Source organism: Aythya ferina (assembly GCF_964211825.1).
Source record: "Aythya ferina genome assembly, chromosome: 17".
NCBI classification, from domain to species: Eukaryota; Metazoa; Chordata; class Aves; order Anseriformes; family Anatidae; genus Aythya; species Aythya ferina.
The window spans coordinates 12795065-12813370 of NC_140316.1; the positions used below are offsets into that span (position 1 = coordinate 12795065).

Sequence of the window (18306 nt, forward strand, 5' to 3'; positions counted from 1 at the left end):
TTATAAATTCCTGAAGTTCTGCCTCCTTTCGTCCTTAAATTAGAAAACCTCTGTATGTTCTACCTACCTGGGGAAATACTGACTCATGGGTAGGCTGTTCAAAAGGAGGGAAGCATTGAGCTACGGGTTTGGGTACTGAACTGGAGGATATTGGGCTGAAGAAACAGGCGTAACTTGGAATTTAGGGGAAAAATCGAGATGTAATGTTTATGTGCCACTATGAGACAGATACTAATCAGTCAAGGCATAAAACTTATGTTATTTTTAATAGGCTGTTGAATACTGGTGGGACTTTTTGTTAAATCCCCTGTCTTCAATAAAACAGTTAATACAAATGTTGGCTTTTTATAACTCAAATCCTCTGTGCCCATGTTCTCCCAGTGTTTGAAATCCAACTGGGAGCATTTTTAAAAGGAAATGAATTTGAAGAGTTATTTCATTGTCCTGTACCTTAAATAAAATTTAATTTTGCTTATCCAACAAAGCACACGTCTAATACTGAGTTGGCAGTATTAGACTCCTCTTTCTGTGGTGGGATGAATGCTAGCAGAATCTGATTTGGTTTAAAACCTAAAATGACTTAGAATTAAGGTAAAAAATATAGCAAAAGCACAACTCTACCCCTTCTCTCCCCCAGCATCCAACTATATTTCTTTGTGAACTCATACACTTGGACTTGACTGCCACAGTAGCGTATGGTGTGCATTTTCGAGTGATAACTGCATAATTCCTTTTTCTGACACTAATACAGGATATGTATCATCTTTGTGCGCTTGACCTAAATGTGAACGTAAATTAGTAAACATTATTCCTAGGTGGCATCATTTTTGTCTAGCTTTTCCTAATGCTGTAGTAGCTTTGAATATTGTTGTAACTATTTTGTCACAAGTTTTTTCTTCCAAATTTAGCCCAGCTGTTTTAAATAAAGAGCTGGCTGATGGAAGCGGTGTGTTAGCTGTGCAGAACTCCTCAGCGAGCAGCAGAGCGTGCAGGAGAACGATGTGATTAAGGAGGCAGAGCCCACCTAATTTAACGGAGGATGAATTGTTAACTGGGGAGTGCCTGCATGAGGCATGCTGTCAGATGAACTATTTGGCTGTGGAGGACTTGGTCAGTGGGATGAGTTTGCTGTTCGCTTTCAGCAGTTAAAATAATTAATGCAGAGCACTGGGCTCCACTCTGTCCACTTAACAGTGATTTTGGCAAGTTCTTCATGTCAAAGGACTGGATATGCAGTGAGGGCTTCGTGCAGGGGGGAAGTGCAGTGGCCCAGGAAACTACGTGAGAAACTACACCTCCATCCAGCCCTGCTTCTAATTTTCTAATTCTTTGATATGCAGCAAAATTAGGTTTCTTCATAGGTCAGGTCCAGTAGCTGGTGTGCTGGGAAGTGATGTTATCAGGTCTCTGCTCTCCTTCCACCTACCCAGCGCAGGACAGTAAGAGATGCTGGATGTAGCCCAAGATGCAGGTGAGCTACAGAAGTACGTGGCAAGCAAGTGACTTTACTCTGTTATGAGTATTACAGGAGGAAAGGTTAGCTGTGCTTTACACTGAAAATAGTCGAAAATAAAAAACCAAAACTATCAAAAACAGAAAAGTCACTTATGGTAGTATACGGAGTTTATGTTCTGCTTATTAGCATTAGGTAGGATTTTGCTTCTTGAAATTGGTGGAAAGATTCCTGCTAGCTTCAATGGGAGCTTTTCCTAGACCATGCTATAAAATGTCCTTTTTCTTCAGTGTGATTTAGAAGCAGAGGTTTTGTCTGTGAGACAGCTGCTGGAGAGAGAGCAGTGGGGAGCATGACTTGCGTTCCTTTCAGAGAATGGGAAAGTGCTTCGTGTCTGTCTTTTATTTTGCCTCTGAAATGTGCAGGGAGGCCACAGGAGAAGCAAGTCGTGTAGGTTGAGCCTCCTTAGGGGAACAAGCAGAGATATCTGTATAAAACAGCAGCGTAGAGGCATTTCTTAAAAATGTTTGTCTGAAATGTGTAGAGCAGAACCATTTAGAGTAGTTCCTGGGGAGAGGAGCAATTCTTAAGAGCAAAAGGTTCATTTCAAAGACATTTGTTGCATACAATACGGTGTTGTTACCACTGGAGACGCCAATCAGCCCATTCTGTAAGAAGCAGTTTTCCAACAAGGTAAAAAGGAGATGTCACAAGTATTCCTCAAGGGTTTTAGGCAGTCTTAAGCACGTCCTTGAAGTTGATCACTCATTTAACTTCAAGCTTATGAGTGAAGTTCCCTATTAAGCTCCAAACCAGTTGGTAGAAAGCTGTTCTTTCAAGAGCAATCATATCATTCTCCCAGATTTCAGCATCCTCCCAACTACAGATCTCCAAAAAGATCTTCCTAGCTGGGGATGAAACAACTGCTCCATGCAGTTGCTCTGGGAACCCTTTTTGCAGTAGTCCCTTCAAGACATGTTGGCATGGACGTTCAGTCTCAAGCTGTAATACTGTGGTCACATTTTAAGACATTTCTATGGAGGTTTTTGCCTTTGCAGTGGAAGATCTTTTCATCTCCTTCCAGGAGAGAACAGTCCCTCCATCGTGTTGCAAGCCATAACAAAATTTCTACCAGTTTTGATGTAAGCAGCATCATGCCCAAGTAGCAAAGGATCCTTCCATCGAGCCAGGACAGGCTGTACTCACGTTTACCATGTTTGCAGGATGGGAGAATTAAAATTGCACATTATATAAACTGTTGTTGGTACGCTGTGCCACTCGGCAGGCGAGACATACAATAAATCATTGTGTCCGTGCCCACGTTGCTCTGTAGCTCCTCTTGTGCTTGAAGTTCCCCAGGCTGGTTTGTAAACCTGTGAAAACCAAGATGAGTGGCCTGCTGCTTCCTTTTGGTTTTTCCTCTTTTCTGGGGGAGGCAGAGGGTGGAGAAACAAGGAGTCTCTCAAGTATTGCTTTCTGCTAGCTTCTGAAATATTATCTACAGAGACAGTGGTTTCAGTACTTTAAGTAGCACTTAGATTCTTCCATAAATAAGTTAATTTTACATTACAGCAAAGGGCTTAATGTACCCTTCAGTTGCTTGAAGCCTAGCAGGTCTAAACTGAATAGCTTTCCTCTATTAAATTTTAGTCTATCAATATCACTGTTTTCATGGGAAACCTCTCACGCAGCATTGTCGGCGTGGTTGGGTTGGGAACCCTCGCTGCATTAGCCACGGAGCAGTTAGGTCTCAGCTCCTCCGTGTGCACAATGGTAGTGGTTTGTTTTTTTTCATCATAGCTGCACTTTTCTCTCTTTTTCTGTCCAATTAAAACATACTAATTTTTATATCTGAACTCAGAGTCAGTGATCTTCGGGTCTACTGTGGCTTGTCGTTCTGGTGCATAAAAGGCAAAAAATATTTCAAACCAGTGAAATCAGTCTTTGCATCTCTTTTCTAGACAAGAGTTTTAGATTATAATCTTTTTTTATAAGATCTGTACGCACACATTTAAAATCCCACTGCTGCTTCCAAGGGGGAGAGATGTCTAGATAAACTTGACCTGCAGACTTGCCCACAGGACTGCAAAGGAGAACTGGGGGAAATGCAGGCTCCTGTCCTAACATAAGCAGAAAGCTACTGGGGTGAGTGCTGGCAGTGGAGACCCGAAATGAAGCACAAACAGTTGACGGAGGGGACTGTTCCAAGCATCTGTAGGGATTTCTTTCTTTCTGCAGAAATGCTGAACCAAGAACTCTATAATGGATGTCTTCTCTGACTCTGTGTATCACCCCAAAGGCACATGCAATGTTTCTGTCTCTGCAAGGACTGCGAAGTCTTGTGGGCACAAAGGATAGGACCGCTCTGTTTTTTCTCTATGACACTTTAGATAGATCTTATTAAAGGAACTCTTAATTATTTCCCTTCTAGATGTTTGCATATTTGTCTCAGCAGCTATCCTCTCCTGTAACATATACTTTCTTTTCTTGTGTGTTTACTGAATGTACTTTCTGTGTCTCCCCTTTGCCCCAGGAACAACACACATTTTAATATTAAGTCTCTGTCTCCTGAAAGTTTATATTCCAAGATTTGAATGCATTCATAGGAAGATCAGTATGTTATTAGCCAAAGGTCAGCCCATTTATCGTCTTAATACCATTAATTACTGCAGTTCCATATGGCATGGGATTCCGAGAGACCATTCCCCTTCTGACCCCTGCACAAGACAAGAGGATTCCTCACATTATTAAATCTTATATTATACCAGCGTGCACAGTTTGCTTTCTCTGTTTCTCTGTTGTAAACAGCTTCAGTCCTCTCTTGCTCCGAGCAGTTTTCTCTGGGTACTTGTGACCTTCCTCCCAAGACGGCGTATTTTAGAAAGGCGCTCTTGGACCTAGTGATTGCCTTTTGAGGATGGGAGTTATTTTAAGATGCTACTTCATCCTCTTGAGTTAATAACAGTAATACTTTTGTCATTCAGCACTTCAAGGGTCCACAGCTGGGGAAGGACTCTGGCCCTTGTTTGTGGCAATCTCTTTAGGAAAACCCATCTGCTCGGCACTGCCCATTGAACTTGGCCGGGATCCTGGGCATCGAGGGCTCTTTACATCTTTTAACGTGAGCCCGTCTTCTGTGGTCCCTCAGGGCTCTGCATTTATTGGCTTTGCTGAAAATTAAGAGCGTGTTTTCAATCATCTGCGGTGTGCTCTGCTCACCTGTCGTAGTGCTGGTGGAGTCGCTTTCCTCCCTCCCAAAAGGCAGTGGTGTGTCGCTCATCACGGGCTCCGGACCCCTGCACCGCCCTGCGTTCTCCTTTCTTTGGCTGTAGCTCTCAGGCTGGGCCTTTGAGAACAGACTCCACCACAAAGCCCATTTTCGGTAATTCTTGAGGCCACGTGCTGATATCTGGGTGCAAAAGTCTTGTCCCTTAAACTGTTAGCTACACTTGGCAATTGCCAGCAGGCTCAGCAGATGGTGAAAGATTGAGGGGGGGAAAGCAAACCAACCCTTCATCTCTGGACACCGAAGAACAGGATGGCTGATTATTTTTTCCTTTCATTTGCAGATGCCTTGGCCATCTGGACAGATAGACATGTATGCTTTAATTTCAAAAGCAGGTGACACTGCTGACAGCTCCGGAGACCTTGGAAGATGCAGAGTCTCCTAAACGCAAAACCCTGGTTTGAGGATTTTAGTGAATTTCTATGCTGCAGGATTCAAAACCTGTGACTTTTATGTTCTCTCTTCCTCCTCTGGTTTTCATAACCTTTTGTCTGTGATCACAAAGGCTTGTGTCCTTATGAAAGAGGACACTGAGATGCTCACACTTGCATTGTTTCAGGAACAAGGGAGGGCTGCATTCAGTGTTCCCAGACTTAAAGTCCAATTTGCAGGAGTTGACATTGACACCCATATGGATTAATGTTTTGGAAAAACCTACAGAAATAGCAAACTTTTTTTTTTTTTTTTTCCTGCTTTTGTAGTCATTATCTTGGAACAGTTCTTAAATTGGCTGTTCTTCCATACCTGGTAAAGAAAGTTTTTATTTTCGAGTAATGAGCTATGGTGCCTTTACAGTCGGCATGCTTGTGCTCTCCAACAAAACTCAGTGAAGCTGAGAAGGTTATAACAAAACATGATTTTAAACTTCATATTTGTAGTAGTTTTAATAAAAGATGCAGCACCGATAATCCTACTGGGTTTGTGGCTGTCAAAAATCCTTTTTCCTTCTCTTTCATTTGTATTCTTATGAAAGAAAATTTGATCTGTCTACCTGTGAACAAAATATTGATTGTTGATCTGGATTAGGTCCTCACTTCTAAGACCTGAAGGCAAGTAATGAATGGGGTATTAGGAAAATTCTGGGGATTTCTCTGAGCCAGTCCTCTGGTAGTTCAGTGTACAGTCCATTAGGGAATAGTTGCACTTGGTTCCTAAAATCTGGGATATAGTCGGAGGATCAGAACTGATCTGAAACAAGGAGTTGAAATTTTATCTCTGACTCACAGCACAATAATGGGCAACTTGCTTTTTCTCCTTAAACTAGGGACAGTAATCCTTATGGACAGTGTGTGTGGAATAGCTAACGCAGTAAAAAATTCATTTAAAGACAGGGAAGGAAATACTTGAGGTAAGATGAAATATTGTGCTGGAAGTGTAGCAGACATTTTGAAAGATGGAGCGTGTGGGGTAAACAAGTTTGAGGTATCTCCATAATAAAGTGATTCCTAATTCATGTGCCTCTGGCACATACAGCCTTGGCTCCATAGGAGTGTGGCTGGGTGTCTTTGTAAGGCGGAGTGATTAATGAGTGGCCATGAGAACGGTTCTCTTAATGCTGTAAATTATTTATAGTCCAGTGCAATTGATTGTCCTCAAAATATCCTGGTATTGTACAAACAGCTTCATTAATTTCTAGACCTGATTCTAAATAATGCAGCGCATACAATATTTTACAAATTAATGCTGTGCATACCTGTGCTCTGTCTTGCAAGAGCCTGCTGATGACAACCTGTCCCGGCTTTAATTTTTAGGGCTTTTTTTAGGAATATGTCTTACATTACAAGAAAATTACCCAAGAGTGATGGTGCTTCAGATGAGGCACAAGTAACCTGTGCTTGTTGGGGTGAGAACAGCCCCTTTTTTGGGTCAGGGCCTTCTTAATGTCCAGCTTTGTTCTGCTTCTGCTGGCTGGGATTTCTTGCAGGATTCTCCCTGTATCTTGAATTCTCCTGGTGGCGATGCCCTTCTGCCCTCAGAGGTTGGTGGAGCTGCTGGTCATGCCTGGGGCTGGGGGCAGTGCAAAGGTCTGTGACCGTCACCTAAGGCAGCTCTCAGGAGAGTAAAGGGGTGGCAGGAGCAGACCCAGAATCTCCTGGACACCAAGATACTTACCGCCAGAAAGTGGCTCTTCTGTCAGGAAGACCCTTCAGGGATGACATCCTTTTCTTTCTCCTGGTGTGTTTGCTGCCTACTTGGAGGCAGCATTACACAGTGATTGAAGCAGGGGACAAAAGGCCAGCCATTTGTGTGTGATAGTCCCAATTCTTGCTTGGTAAACTCGAGGGAAGAGCCCCATAATGTTCCTGCTTCTGGCAGGGAGGTGATCAGAGGGCAGCTCCCTGCAGAGCAGGGGAGGACCTGAAGGGTCAGCCTTCCTGGAAATTACATCTGCGTGATGCTCGATTGGGAAGACAGATGACAACGACTTTATGGTTACTCTCAGAATCTTCTACCTAATTATCTAATGTGTTTGGGTACACCCAGTGAAACCAGACTGGCTTGAAGGGGAAGGGCAGGAGGTGCTTGGCCCTCCTGGTGGCTCTGAGCAGCAGCGTGGGAGATGGCAGTGTCTTTTCGTGGTATGATGGCCAGGTTCCTGTCTGTCTGTCTGGGCAGTCTTCTGATTTCTCCACTCTTTACAACTCTTTACAACTCACTCTCATTGTAGGACTCCTTTTGTTTGTTTTCGAACGGATGGTAGGAGCACTTCAGAACAGGTTTTATATTCAACCAGCAAAGTGCTGATGTTTGGGATAAGAGATACTGCCCAGCTGGAACGAAGCACTGTGCATTGCCCAGCTATTGATCAAACCTAGAAAGAGGATATTTAAAACAGCTGCTCCTCTGCCTTCATTAATAAAACTATTGACGAGGAACAGATTTCCTTCTCCTCTCTCCAGTTACAGGTCATTCCTACGTGTGCAGTGCAACGAGAAGTGGAAGTGCAATCGTAGAGCTTCGTGTTCGGATTGTTGTCCTGTTGACTCGAGCTAACCTTCCTTTGCTAAATAAGTATTGACACTGGCCCTTTGTGCAGTTTTTTTTACGAGCACTAATTGGATTAAAGCAATTGTCATGCGTGAAGGATGCATGTTAGAGCGCAAAGGGCACATGGAAAGCTCGGCGCGGGCACCATGGTTACTGGTGACATCACTTGGTTTGTGTTAGCAGCAGGGATTTGTGTGCAGCGCTGGAGCCGAGGTGAGGATGGCCTAAACTCAACCCAGCTGACTGCTGATGCAGTCCAATTGCCATGGAAACGGATGGTGCAGCTCGGAGTTGCCTGTATTCGTAATGTGATGCACGTGGTGTATACAAAATCAGGGTCCTGTGGCGTCTGCAACTTCTCAAAGGATGTAGAGAGTGGGAAATCCCACTGCGATGGAACTTGGTTTGCCATTCGGGTAGTGCCACCGTCGCAGTGCACGAAGAGGTGCAGTAAGCCTTGAGTTTGAGTAACAAGAACCAAACTCACGAGTTCCTCACTGTCCTCCAGCAATGCTGCTTGACATGGATTGTTTCTGATTTGTACTTTACAAAGTGCAGGTTCAGAAGTACCATTAAAACCCAACCCTAGGGGGGAACAAGGTTCCTCTCTCCTGCCTCCTTTAATATCGTCTTCCCAATGCAACCAGTGAGCATGTGCTCAACACCTGCAAAACAGGAGCAGGGAAGCTGACCTGCCTTCCCTGATGCAGGGCTGCTGAGTGTCTGCAGACTGTTTTGCTGTATCTTGTTAAAGGTCCCGACTCAAGCCCGGTGAAGATTGCCACATCACAGTTAATTTGTTGAAATGGGGCTTGAAAGATCTGCATGCTACACACAGCCCTGCCAGCAGCTCTGTCTCTTCAAGTTACTTTCTCCCTCTTTAAAAGGCTGCTCCCTCGCCGAGCCTGTGCTCTCTAATGCGTAGCACTAATGGCACTTTGCTCCACTGAGTGCAGTACAAAAGCCTTAGACTGACAGCCAAAGGTTGTGTGTGCTGTTCTACTTCAGCAGCCTAATGTATTAATAACAGTATGGGCGTGTTTTTTTATTTTTAATTAAATTCGTGTAACTTCCTGTTTGCTCTTAGAAGATGCCGTGCACTGATAAAATTATGTCAATTTTGATCTCATCAAAAGTTTTCCTTCTTGCCTTCTGTAAGAGCGGAAGAGCACCATCTCCCCTGCTCCCTTCTTTTTTACACTAACAAAGTTTTTTCCTCGGGTATTAAACTGATTAAGGTGATAACACCTTAATTGAATGTTTCATGGGCTTTGACACATGCATTTTTTGGGGGAAAAAATGGTTTGAGGCATATGGTCAACTACGCTTTTGGGATAAAACAACATTTCATTTTCACGGTCAAAGACCTGATTTTGGAGTACCTGCAGTAAATACTGAGCACGAGTGGTGCCTGGTCTATCAGATATCTGTGTCAGCAGACGGAAGGTTGGTGGTGGTGAAAGCTGGTTGCTCGTAATGAATTAGATGTCAGTTCAAATGATCAAAAAGGAGTGGCTAACAGAACCCAGCGCTGAGTCATACCGCGGCAAGAGACAGCTGAAGACAGAAAGGATACACCCGTGTGTGTGCACACCGTCACTGTGCCTGTTACCCACATACAAAAATCCTCTGCTGGAAAAATGTGTGAAGAATAAGCCATGTACTGGGCTCGGGACCTTTCGGTATTTTCCAGCATCTCTATCATTGGCCTTCTGGTTTTAGGTGCTGTGTAATTCTGGCTTGCAGCAGCTATGGCTGCAACTGTGCATCTGTTGTCGTGCTGTTTTATTTGTGGTGCTCGATGCTGGTATAGCCACAGTGAGCCCAGCCAACAGGCTGCATTGCTTCTAAGCTCTCCCAGCATTTCTGGAAAGGGTTATTGAACTCCTGTCTATCAAGGATGAGGGGGAAAAAGGTAATTTTTAAGCATAAAAGTGAAGGGGAGGGAATTTAATTTCCTGCCCAAACTTAACGTTTGACTTTTGTGACTTAATAAAATAGTGAAAAAGCTGTGAGGGATGGGATCTTCTCGTGAGTTTTCTTGGGGGGATAGGGGAGGGAAGAAAGGTGTAAAATGACTGTCACACTACACACACCTGCAACGCACCAGCTGCGGTGTAACTGGCACCTTCTTGGTGCTTGCAGCCCTGGTGTGTCCCTTAGTGTGTGCACCTTCGTAGTGTGTGCCAGGAGCACATCAGGGGCAGGCGGTTGGTGATGGGAAAGGGGCATTGCTTTGGAAAATCAATTAGAAGAGTGAAATCACGGTCAGCCTAAATGACATCCAACCAGAGATGGTTGGGAATAGTTCTCCCTTAACATATAGAAGAAACTGAACACAGGTAACTTACTGCTCTCCCATCCTCATCCTAAGTTTTGTTCTTCAGACCCTTACATCTTCAGAGCCTTTGGTCTTCCTTTCTAAAACAGAACAGCGGGGAAAAAAAAAGTTCTGATTAGTCAAACCAGGTCTTAAAAACTATCCAAAAACAGCCAGATTTATCCATCTTAAGCAGCCTCAGGAATTCTGTTTTCTGGTGAGTTGCATGAGGCAATTCAGGCTTTCTCTGGTTCCCAAAGGACAGGGTTGTTTCTGGGGTTTTCATTGCCACTTGTGGTAGCCTTCAGATCTGAAGCGACAAAACCCAGTAATTGGCCATAGAGAATGTTATCTCAGCCTCCTTAGCCACAACGGTATGAGGAAGTGTTAGCAGGATCCTCTGGGGAAATTCGCTGTCATGTTCTTGTTCAGTGGATACGTAGATGCCTTTGCTATCATTATCAGCTGAAACCATCTACCAGCAGTAAGCTTCTTGTATCCGTGTCCAAACGGGATGAGAAATCCCAAGACTTGAGTGTTATTTTAATGGATTCTCCCAGGAGAAATTGTTTGGACCATCAAAATATCCTGTTGCCTAATGGGAGCTGGAGGGGAAAAAATTGTTCTGGTTATTGTTTCCAGACAATGGTTTTGTGTCCTTGTTATTCATGGACAATAGGTCTACCAAATGAGTGCTGTCAGTCTTCATAACTTGAATAATCTCAAATCAAAACTCTCATGGGTCATTGAAATAAGCCACTGGCACTGTGTAAATATATTGCGGTAACGCACCAAGAAACCTCACTGTGAAGCTAAAACATGTCAACCCTTTATAATCACTGTCTAACTTACTTGGATTGAGGAGTTGAAGTGTAAACAATAATCAGTGGTAAACAAGGTAGGATTATAGCTGTAACCTGTTTTTAAAAGCTAGAACAATGCTTGGATTGCCTGTTTATCACCATGAAACCCACCCCATCTTTACTCCTTCTCTGCAACATTGCTCAAAGTAGTAAGTTACAATTAAAAAAATAAAAAAATAGAAGAAATGGAAGCACTGAACCGTTTGCAACACAACCGTAGACTTTGCAGAGATGTTCTGTGTGTGGACTTGAGCCCGTTCATGGTTGTGCTTTACTCTGGAGATGAAACACCAGGCATGTATCTCGCTGGGCAAGGGGATGGAAGACCTGCGAGCTGATCACCCTGTCGTCGCTGGCGGGAGGCTTTGTTTGCAGCCGCTTGTCTCCTGCTGTGAAGGACAGATGATAAATGGGGTTAGGCTAGCCCGATGTTTAAACGACATTCATCGGAGTTATTCATTCCGTGATTGTGATGGTGAGGTCATGTGCTGTGTCCCATGCTATGCTGCAGTGCCAAGAGATTTATTTTAATAGAACCCTTTAAGTAACTGGCATTCTTGCTAATCATGGTGCATCTGCTTCTCTGGGTTCCCTGTTATGAGTAATTTAATGCTATTACTTTAGCTAGGAGGGATCTGTGTCACCATCTGTCCTGGAAAGCTATTGATGGGGCTGTGCAGAACATCAAGTGGCATCAGCAGAGGAGAGGGACTTCTAAAGGGATGACTGGATTTCCTGTTGTAATACAATATAAGACGGTTTACTGTGATTACAGCTTAGATATCTTGCATATAAAGGCTGTTAGCTGCTCTTTGATTTTTCTGGGGACTGTTCCTCAGATGTTTATGTAGAGGGAAGATGCTGTTGTCAGGAGCAAGTAGCAGTAACACAGGTGATCTGCTAAATAAAGTGTCTTTTTTTCTGTAGGGTCATGGTCTACGAGGCTGAAACCTTAAAGACTGACCCTAAAATGCCTGCACAGCTGCCACTCCCAGCAGACGGGTAGTCTTTGGAGAGGGCTTGCCAGACACTTCTCAAGCCAAACGTTTTCCTAATCGATGGTTATTTTTTAATTGTTGTTTACAGACCACTTCCTTGTAACGAGCCCTCTCCATGCTGTAGCTGAGTCACAATAGACGTGAAGAGGCTATATGGCTGAAAGCAAATTGCTCTTCACTTCCAGAAGTGGTGTACTTTCGCTGAACCACTTAGCACAGAGTATCATCCTGGTCTGTTGAGTGTGCGTTGCTGATGTCTTTATTTTATTGTCTAAGATATGTATCTTATTTTTGCCTTTATGACTGGTTAGTAATTGTACCATTCGCCATCTAACCTGGCCTCTTTGTTCCTTCCTGACCTCACTGTGCTTGTAGCCCTCCCTGTATGCTAATTGAGAGCATGCAGGGCTGGGAGGCAGCTTTGTTGGGGATTTCTTGTGAGTTTTTCTTTGACTGTAGTATTCTTCCCAGTGATAAATTGTGTTATGTTTTGAGTATAATTTGGCCTGCCTCAGTCCTTGCTCAAAAGAGAGTTTGAGATGTAAACTTTGCACCTCTGATTTCTGCCATGCAGAGGTGCAGCTCCTAGTTCACATTCATCTCAGAGAATATTCTTGCTGTCCTCTTTTGTGTAGATAAGTGACAAGCAGGAGGAACACACAGGGCCAAAACTTGCTTGAGGTTTGCAATTGGGTGAAAGAGGCTGTGGGCAGGAGCTGGTCATCTGGAAAGGCTGAAGGAGGAAGCATGCACTGCTCTCAGAACAGGGTTCATGGTCTTCTGCAGGTGTGCAGAAGTGAATAAAATAACCAGAAATCAGAAGTGGGATGCAAACTGACTTCCCCAAAGAGTCTCAGTTAATTTGGGGTTTTCCCTTCTTCCTTCCCTCTCCAAGTGCTGGGAGCATGACGCCATGCCACATTGCCAGCGATCAGATAGGGAGAAGTGGAGAGTTATCGGAGAGGGATAAGGCATTTCTCAGAGGTATCTCTGAAAAGAAGAGCATGAAATCACGTTCCCAGAAGAAAAGCCTAAGAGTGTTTTTATCCATTTTAATTTCAATTTCAACCGTGGCTATTAAAATAAATCTTCAGCGTTTTGGTTTTCCATTACAATGCAAGCAGCTGTAAGTCTAGGGACATGATTCTTCTGTGCAGGTTTGGCTTTGCACCACCCTACCAGGTGCTGAGTTCACTCGGTGCTGTGGATTTCTTGAAAAACTCCTAAATGGGTTGTGGTCCGAAACAAGGACTGGCAGACTGGACTTGGAATTGTTGGTAACCACATAATCTGGAACAGTAATTTTCAATCTAGCTGATGTATGATTCCACATGTGGTAATTTGGCACAAGGAGAATCTGTATTTCCTCTGCTTATGATTTCCACGTGCTTCTGCCATATAATAAGACTCTAGATCTCCATAATTTGTATCAACTGTTCAGAGCAGATGCTGCACTCTTATTCTGTCTGACACATTCTCCATGCCTGCTCGGTTGCTTCGTTTTCCAAGACCTTTGAGTTAACCAGATTTTTGGGTCATCAAGATTATTTAATGTTATTGTCATAAATATTTGTACAGGACTTGGTCCATGCTTATATAAGAACTGAAAGACAGTAATTTGTTTTAAGAGGATGTGTGTTTTAATGAACTGCCAGCTGAATGTTAGACATAAACTTTAAAAAAGTGCTTCTGTTTTGCAGTACTTCACAGTTTGTGGGGTAGGAAAAAATGACTATTCAGATTGTCAGTTATTTAGATTTGTTGGTTGCAGCTGTTTAAATTTAAAATCGCTTGAGAGTTATTTAGAAGTAAATAGCCCTCTTTTTAAATAGCTCCGTTGGCTTATCATGCTGTCCTCAAAAGACGAGAAGCCTATCGCTTGCATCTTATTAATCATTTTCTGTTAAGTCTTGTTTTCCGAGGAATTGTTTGTTTGCCAGAAGTGAGAGGTTGTTATTGCATTGCATTTCACAGTTGATTCTTGTGTATAATTCCATTTTTTTCTGAATTTCCAGGGTACCGTCCTCTCAAATAAAGACAGTAAACTGAAAAACTCAAAACACTAATAATATGAATCTGTTGGTTGGAAATGATGAAGGTTATCCATCATCCAATCTGCTGAAATGTGTTATAGCTGAACAAATATTTGGTTTGCCTCTAGCTCTTCTTAGAAGCACTGAAATTAGGTGTTTTGTTTGTTTATTTGTTTGTTTTATTGAAGGAATTTTTGCCAGGTCCCTCAATGAGGGACAGTGCTACAAATAAGCCAAAATATTGAAGCTGCCAGGGGGTACTGTGTGCATTCTGGCAAACTTGAGTTCTTTCTTCTAAATATCTTAATTAGCAGAGCGTAGTCTCCAAGCTGTTCTTGGAGAGCTGCTGCTCTGCCAGACCACAAGCAACAAGCCCCTAAATCCTGTGGGTTTAGGTCATAAAACAGTCTTTAGTACTGCAGTGTTGTGCTGTGTGTGTGTGTGATTCTTCACGCTGATGCACCACCACAAGAATGTGCCAAGTTGGACAAATTCCCCTTTGCCATGTCATCCACTGATGCAAAAGCTTTTTGTGTCGTTGGGTGGTTCAAAGCTGGAGCCAAGGTTTAGTGTGCTCTCGGAAAGAGCAATGTGTTACCTATTATAAGAGGAGGGATTTGTGTCATGAGGTCTCCATGCAAATTCTCGTAGCTATAGAGATGTCAAATCCAGATTTCTAGTGGATCTGTAATAAATCACATCCCGGTTCCTCTGTTGGCCAGATGAGTTTCTAAATCTGCCATTTATGATTTCAAGGTTTGGTAATCTTACTGCCAGGGTGCTGCTACGGGTCTTGTGGCTATAAAACCGTGATCAACAGGAGTCCTAGAAACCACCCCGATCTTCAAGTGCTTTGAGACCCTGGTATGTACAAAACACTGGAAGGCCTAACTGTGTGATATATTTTCCTTTTCAGAAAAAGAGCAGAGAGGAGACATGTGGGGAAGGCAGTGGAGTGGAGATCCTGGAGAACAGGCCATACATGGATGGACCAGGAGGCAATGGGCAGTATACTCACAAAGTGTACCACATTGGTATGCACATACCCAGCTGGTTTCGGTCAATATTGCCCAAGGCAGCTCTGCGAGTTGAAGAGGAATCGTGGAATGCATATCCTTATACCAGGACGAGGTAAAACTTATCAAAATGTCCAGAGGTGTTTCCCTACTTCAGGGAGAGGTTTTGATGCAGTGGCATCTCTTACATCTCCAGTAATATCCTTTAGAGAAAACGTGGCATCGAGTCCTGAAATTCTTACACTGTGCTTTATCTCAGAAGCATCAGCGTTGCCTGGGCTGACTGCAAGTGTACTTAAGAATTTGTGATGGGCTGCTTTAAAATGTGAGCTGTTTTGTCCATCAAAGCGTGGGAAATCTTGAATAGTTTTTATTTAGTCTGGTATCCTGCACTGTGGTCTACTTAACGTTGCAGTTATCTGCTAGCTCAGTGAAGTTATAAATGTACACAGTGATGGGAAAGTTGTCATGTCGAACACTATCAAATAAAACAGGATTCACTTGCCCTAAGAGGGAAAGAAGAGGGAGAGAAGAATGTTTAAAAATTGTTAATAAATACGATGCTGCTTTTCTGGGAACTATCTTACTGTATTTTAGCTAGAAAATAACAAACCTACGCCCAATGGTTTTCACTCTGAGAAGAGAAGAGAGCCAGAGGCTCCAGGGAGGTGATTGCTTCTCTTTGTTTCAGCCAATTTTTGTCTGGGAGGACTTCAGATGCCCTGGACTAAATAGCCTGTATACCAGTTACTCTGGTTTAGAGCATTTCCCCTATTCCAGCTTTGCAAGTGTGATGTTTCTGTCATCTGTCATAATAAAACGGCTTTAGGATCTTTTGATTTTTGTCAGAAATGTAGGTAACATTCATAGTTCTGTTTTAGTTGGCCTCTACAAGTAACATGAATTTGGGGAAAGGTGGGTAGCCAGTGTGTGTGTATGGACAATTGCTCATGACTAAATAACATGGATCTTATGACTTTCCAGTGATTAAAGTCCACTTTCAGTTTGTTTTTATCCATTTTCTTGTCTGTGAGTCAGTGCCCTGGCCAGGAAACCTGGCCTTGGGCGGAACCAGTCCGTATTCTATTCTGCTGTAAATTCCAGGCAAGAACTTTGCATTTTTCCTGCTAAAAATGCACTTGCAGGGTGTCCCAGTGTCAAATCTGTAAGGATAACAGAACTTGTTAATACAGCAGACCCAGAAGTTATCTCTTTGCTGAACACTGCTTCTTCAGATGTGGTCTGCCCTGACAATTGTCTTTTGGAGGAGACATTGTCAAACTAAGTCACAGGCTTTTGTCAGTGTCTCTGCAAAGTGAGACTACCCAACCAGTGTGGGAGCATTGGCATCTTCTCACCCTTAAATCCATGTAACAGCTCAGGGGGAGCAAACCCCTTTGTGCTATGGGGTTGGGCTTTCACTAAACCAGAGCTATTGCACTGAAGCCACAAGTCCAAGGCAAGCTCCTATCTTAAGAATTTAATAAAGAAAATCTTTTTAATCTGTACAGTCGGTATTTTAAGTATATCTGAAGTAAAATGAGTGAAGGCTGGCTTGGATTTCAGGCTGATTTTACACATCTTAGGAAAGCATTTTCTCTGCTTGCCAAACTGAGGAGGATTTACTCCAAGCTGTATTGCTCTTGCTTTCAGGTATACGTGCCCTTTTGTGGAGAAGTTCTCTATTGATATTGAGACATACTACAAAACTGATCCAGGAGAGCACGCCAACGTTTTCAACCTTTCTCCTGCAGAAAAAAGACAAACCATTCTAGGTGAGTAGCCCTTTTCTTTTATTTCTTCCTTCATTCTGCTTTTTGCTGTGTAAAGGATTTTGCTTGGTATGCCCCATCTCCTTGGCCTGACCCTTCCACTCCTAACCCTGGTGTGCACCCCATCAGTGGTGTGCCTACTGGGCAGGGTTACATCGAGTAGAGAGAGTACCTGGGTTCTCTTCCATGCTTATAAAGCACCTGGAAATCCATTTGAATCCCCCTGTCTGTAAAATGAAGCTGATGCTTTTCTGTCTTATTTGTGCAGTTCCTGAGAGAAGTTGGACAGCTAATGATATTGGGGATGATAAATAGAAATAACTACTGGGGAAAATGTAGCTGTATAATTAAATATCTCCCTTGGGTATATGAAAGAATGTTCCTAGCTGCGTTTCCAAAGCATGAAGGTGTATTTCATTTTTCCTTCCCCTCCTGTTGCCCTTGTGCAAGTTAACACTTCAGCTGCACAGCTGTCTTTGGGAGGTTGGGTTAATGAGCCTGATACACTTAAGGATTTAACAAAAGAAAAGGCAGAACGGAACATCTTGTCAAAAGGCAGAAAATGGCAAGCATTAGAGCAGTTCCTCTGTCTTGCTGTCCGTCATGGCCCATGCCCATAGCATCTGCTGGAGGCCCAGCTGCATAGCAGGGAGTGCTGGCAATTACAGCCTCACTGAACCAAAGCATCCCTTGCTCTGAAGCTGCCGAGGCTTGAGAAGTGACTTGAGCTCAGGCTGACTTCTTGCAGTCCCAGGGCTGAGCTCAGCAGGAGCTCTGGGGAAGGACACCTAGTGGCTGCTCGGGCTCCTTAAGCTCTGTTGACACGCTGGCCACGGCGGTAACCGCAATTTTGAGTGTTACTTGATTTAAACTGCTTCATTTTGAACTTCAGTTTGACTGTCCACATTCCAAAGCCTATCTGATTGGGTTTTCAGTCCTGAACAAATAGGCTTGAGTCATGCTGCCTCCCTGAGAAGTGTCGGGAGAGCTGTTGTTCCTTGGGAAGTGAGATCCTGCCCTTCAGTCCGAACTTCTGCTGCTGAGGTTTGGGTTGGCGGTTGCAGATTTTAAAAATATGTTCACTCACTCCGTTCCCATTGCACTTTCCACTTCTTCATTGATGAAGTGTTAATGAGGACGATTTGACTTGCTTTAAACTTTCTGCCTTCTGTAGTGTATCTGGTGTAACAGTAAAGATTGAGGAGGTAACAGTAACCTCACTTGATGGATGCCAAAGATAAGATGTTCAGTGGTAACATCTATTCCATAACAGTACTAAAAAGGGGTAGGTGTATTTAAGTGTCCCAGATTAGGTAGAGCTGTAATACTGTCAGTGATACTACAAAAGCTGAGGGATGGAACGTGCAAAAGAACTCTTTGGAGCTAGAAATATGTCATGAGGAGATCTGCTGTGGACCTGTAGTCACTGGGCAAAAATGTTTACAGCAAAGCCTCTGTTTGCTGGAAGTGTGCATAGGAATTGCTCTGGTAGAGCAGATCACTACCCAGCAGCAGCGTATAAACAATTCAAATATCAGTTGTTTAAGTAAAAACAGATACTGTTGTAATGCTTCTGG

General features: G+C 43.3%; 1 protein-coding gene across 11 annotated transcripts in view; it reads left to right on the top strand.

Annotated features, from left to right (window-relative positions):
- Window positions 1-18306, top strand: part of PITPNM2 (phosphatidylinositol transfer protein membrane associated 2) — a 133732-nt gene that overhangs the window by 65876 nt on the left and 49550 nt on the right. For all 11 annotated transcript variants that reach the window (XM_084539416.1, XM_084539424.1, XM_084539426.1 and 8 more), the window contains 2 exons: window positions 14858-15072; window positions 16611-16732. In XM_084539416.1, coding sequence (XP_084395542.1) covers window positions 14858-15072; window positions 16611-16732 — 337 coding nt within the window. The remainder of the gene's footprint in view (window positions 1-14857; window positions 15073-16610; window positions 16733-18306) is intronic.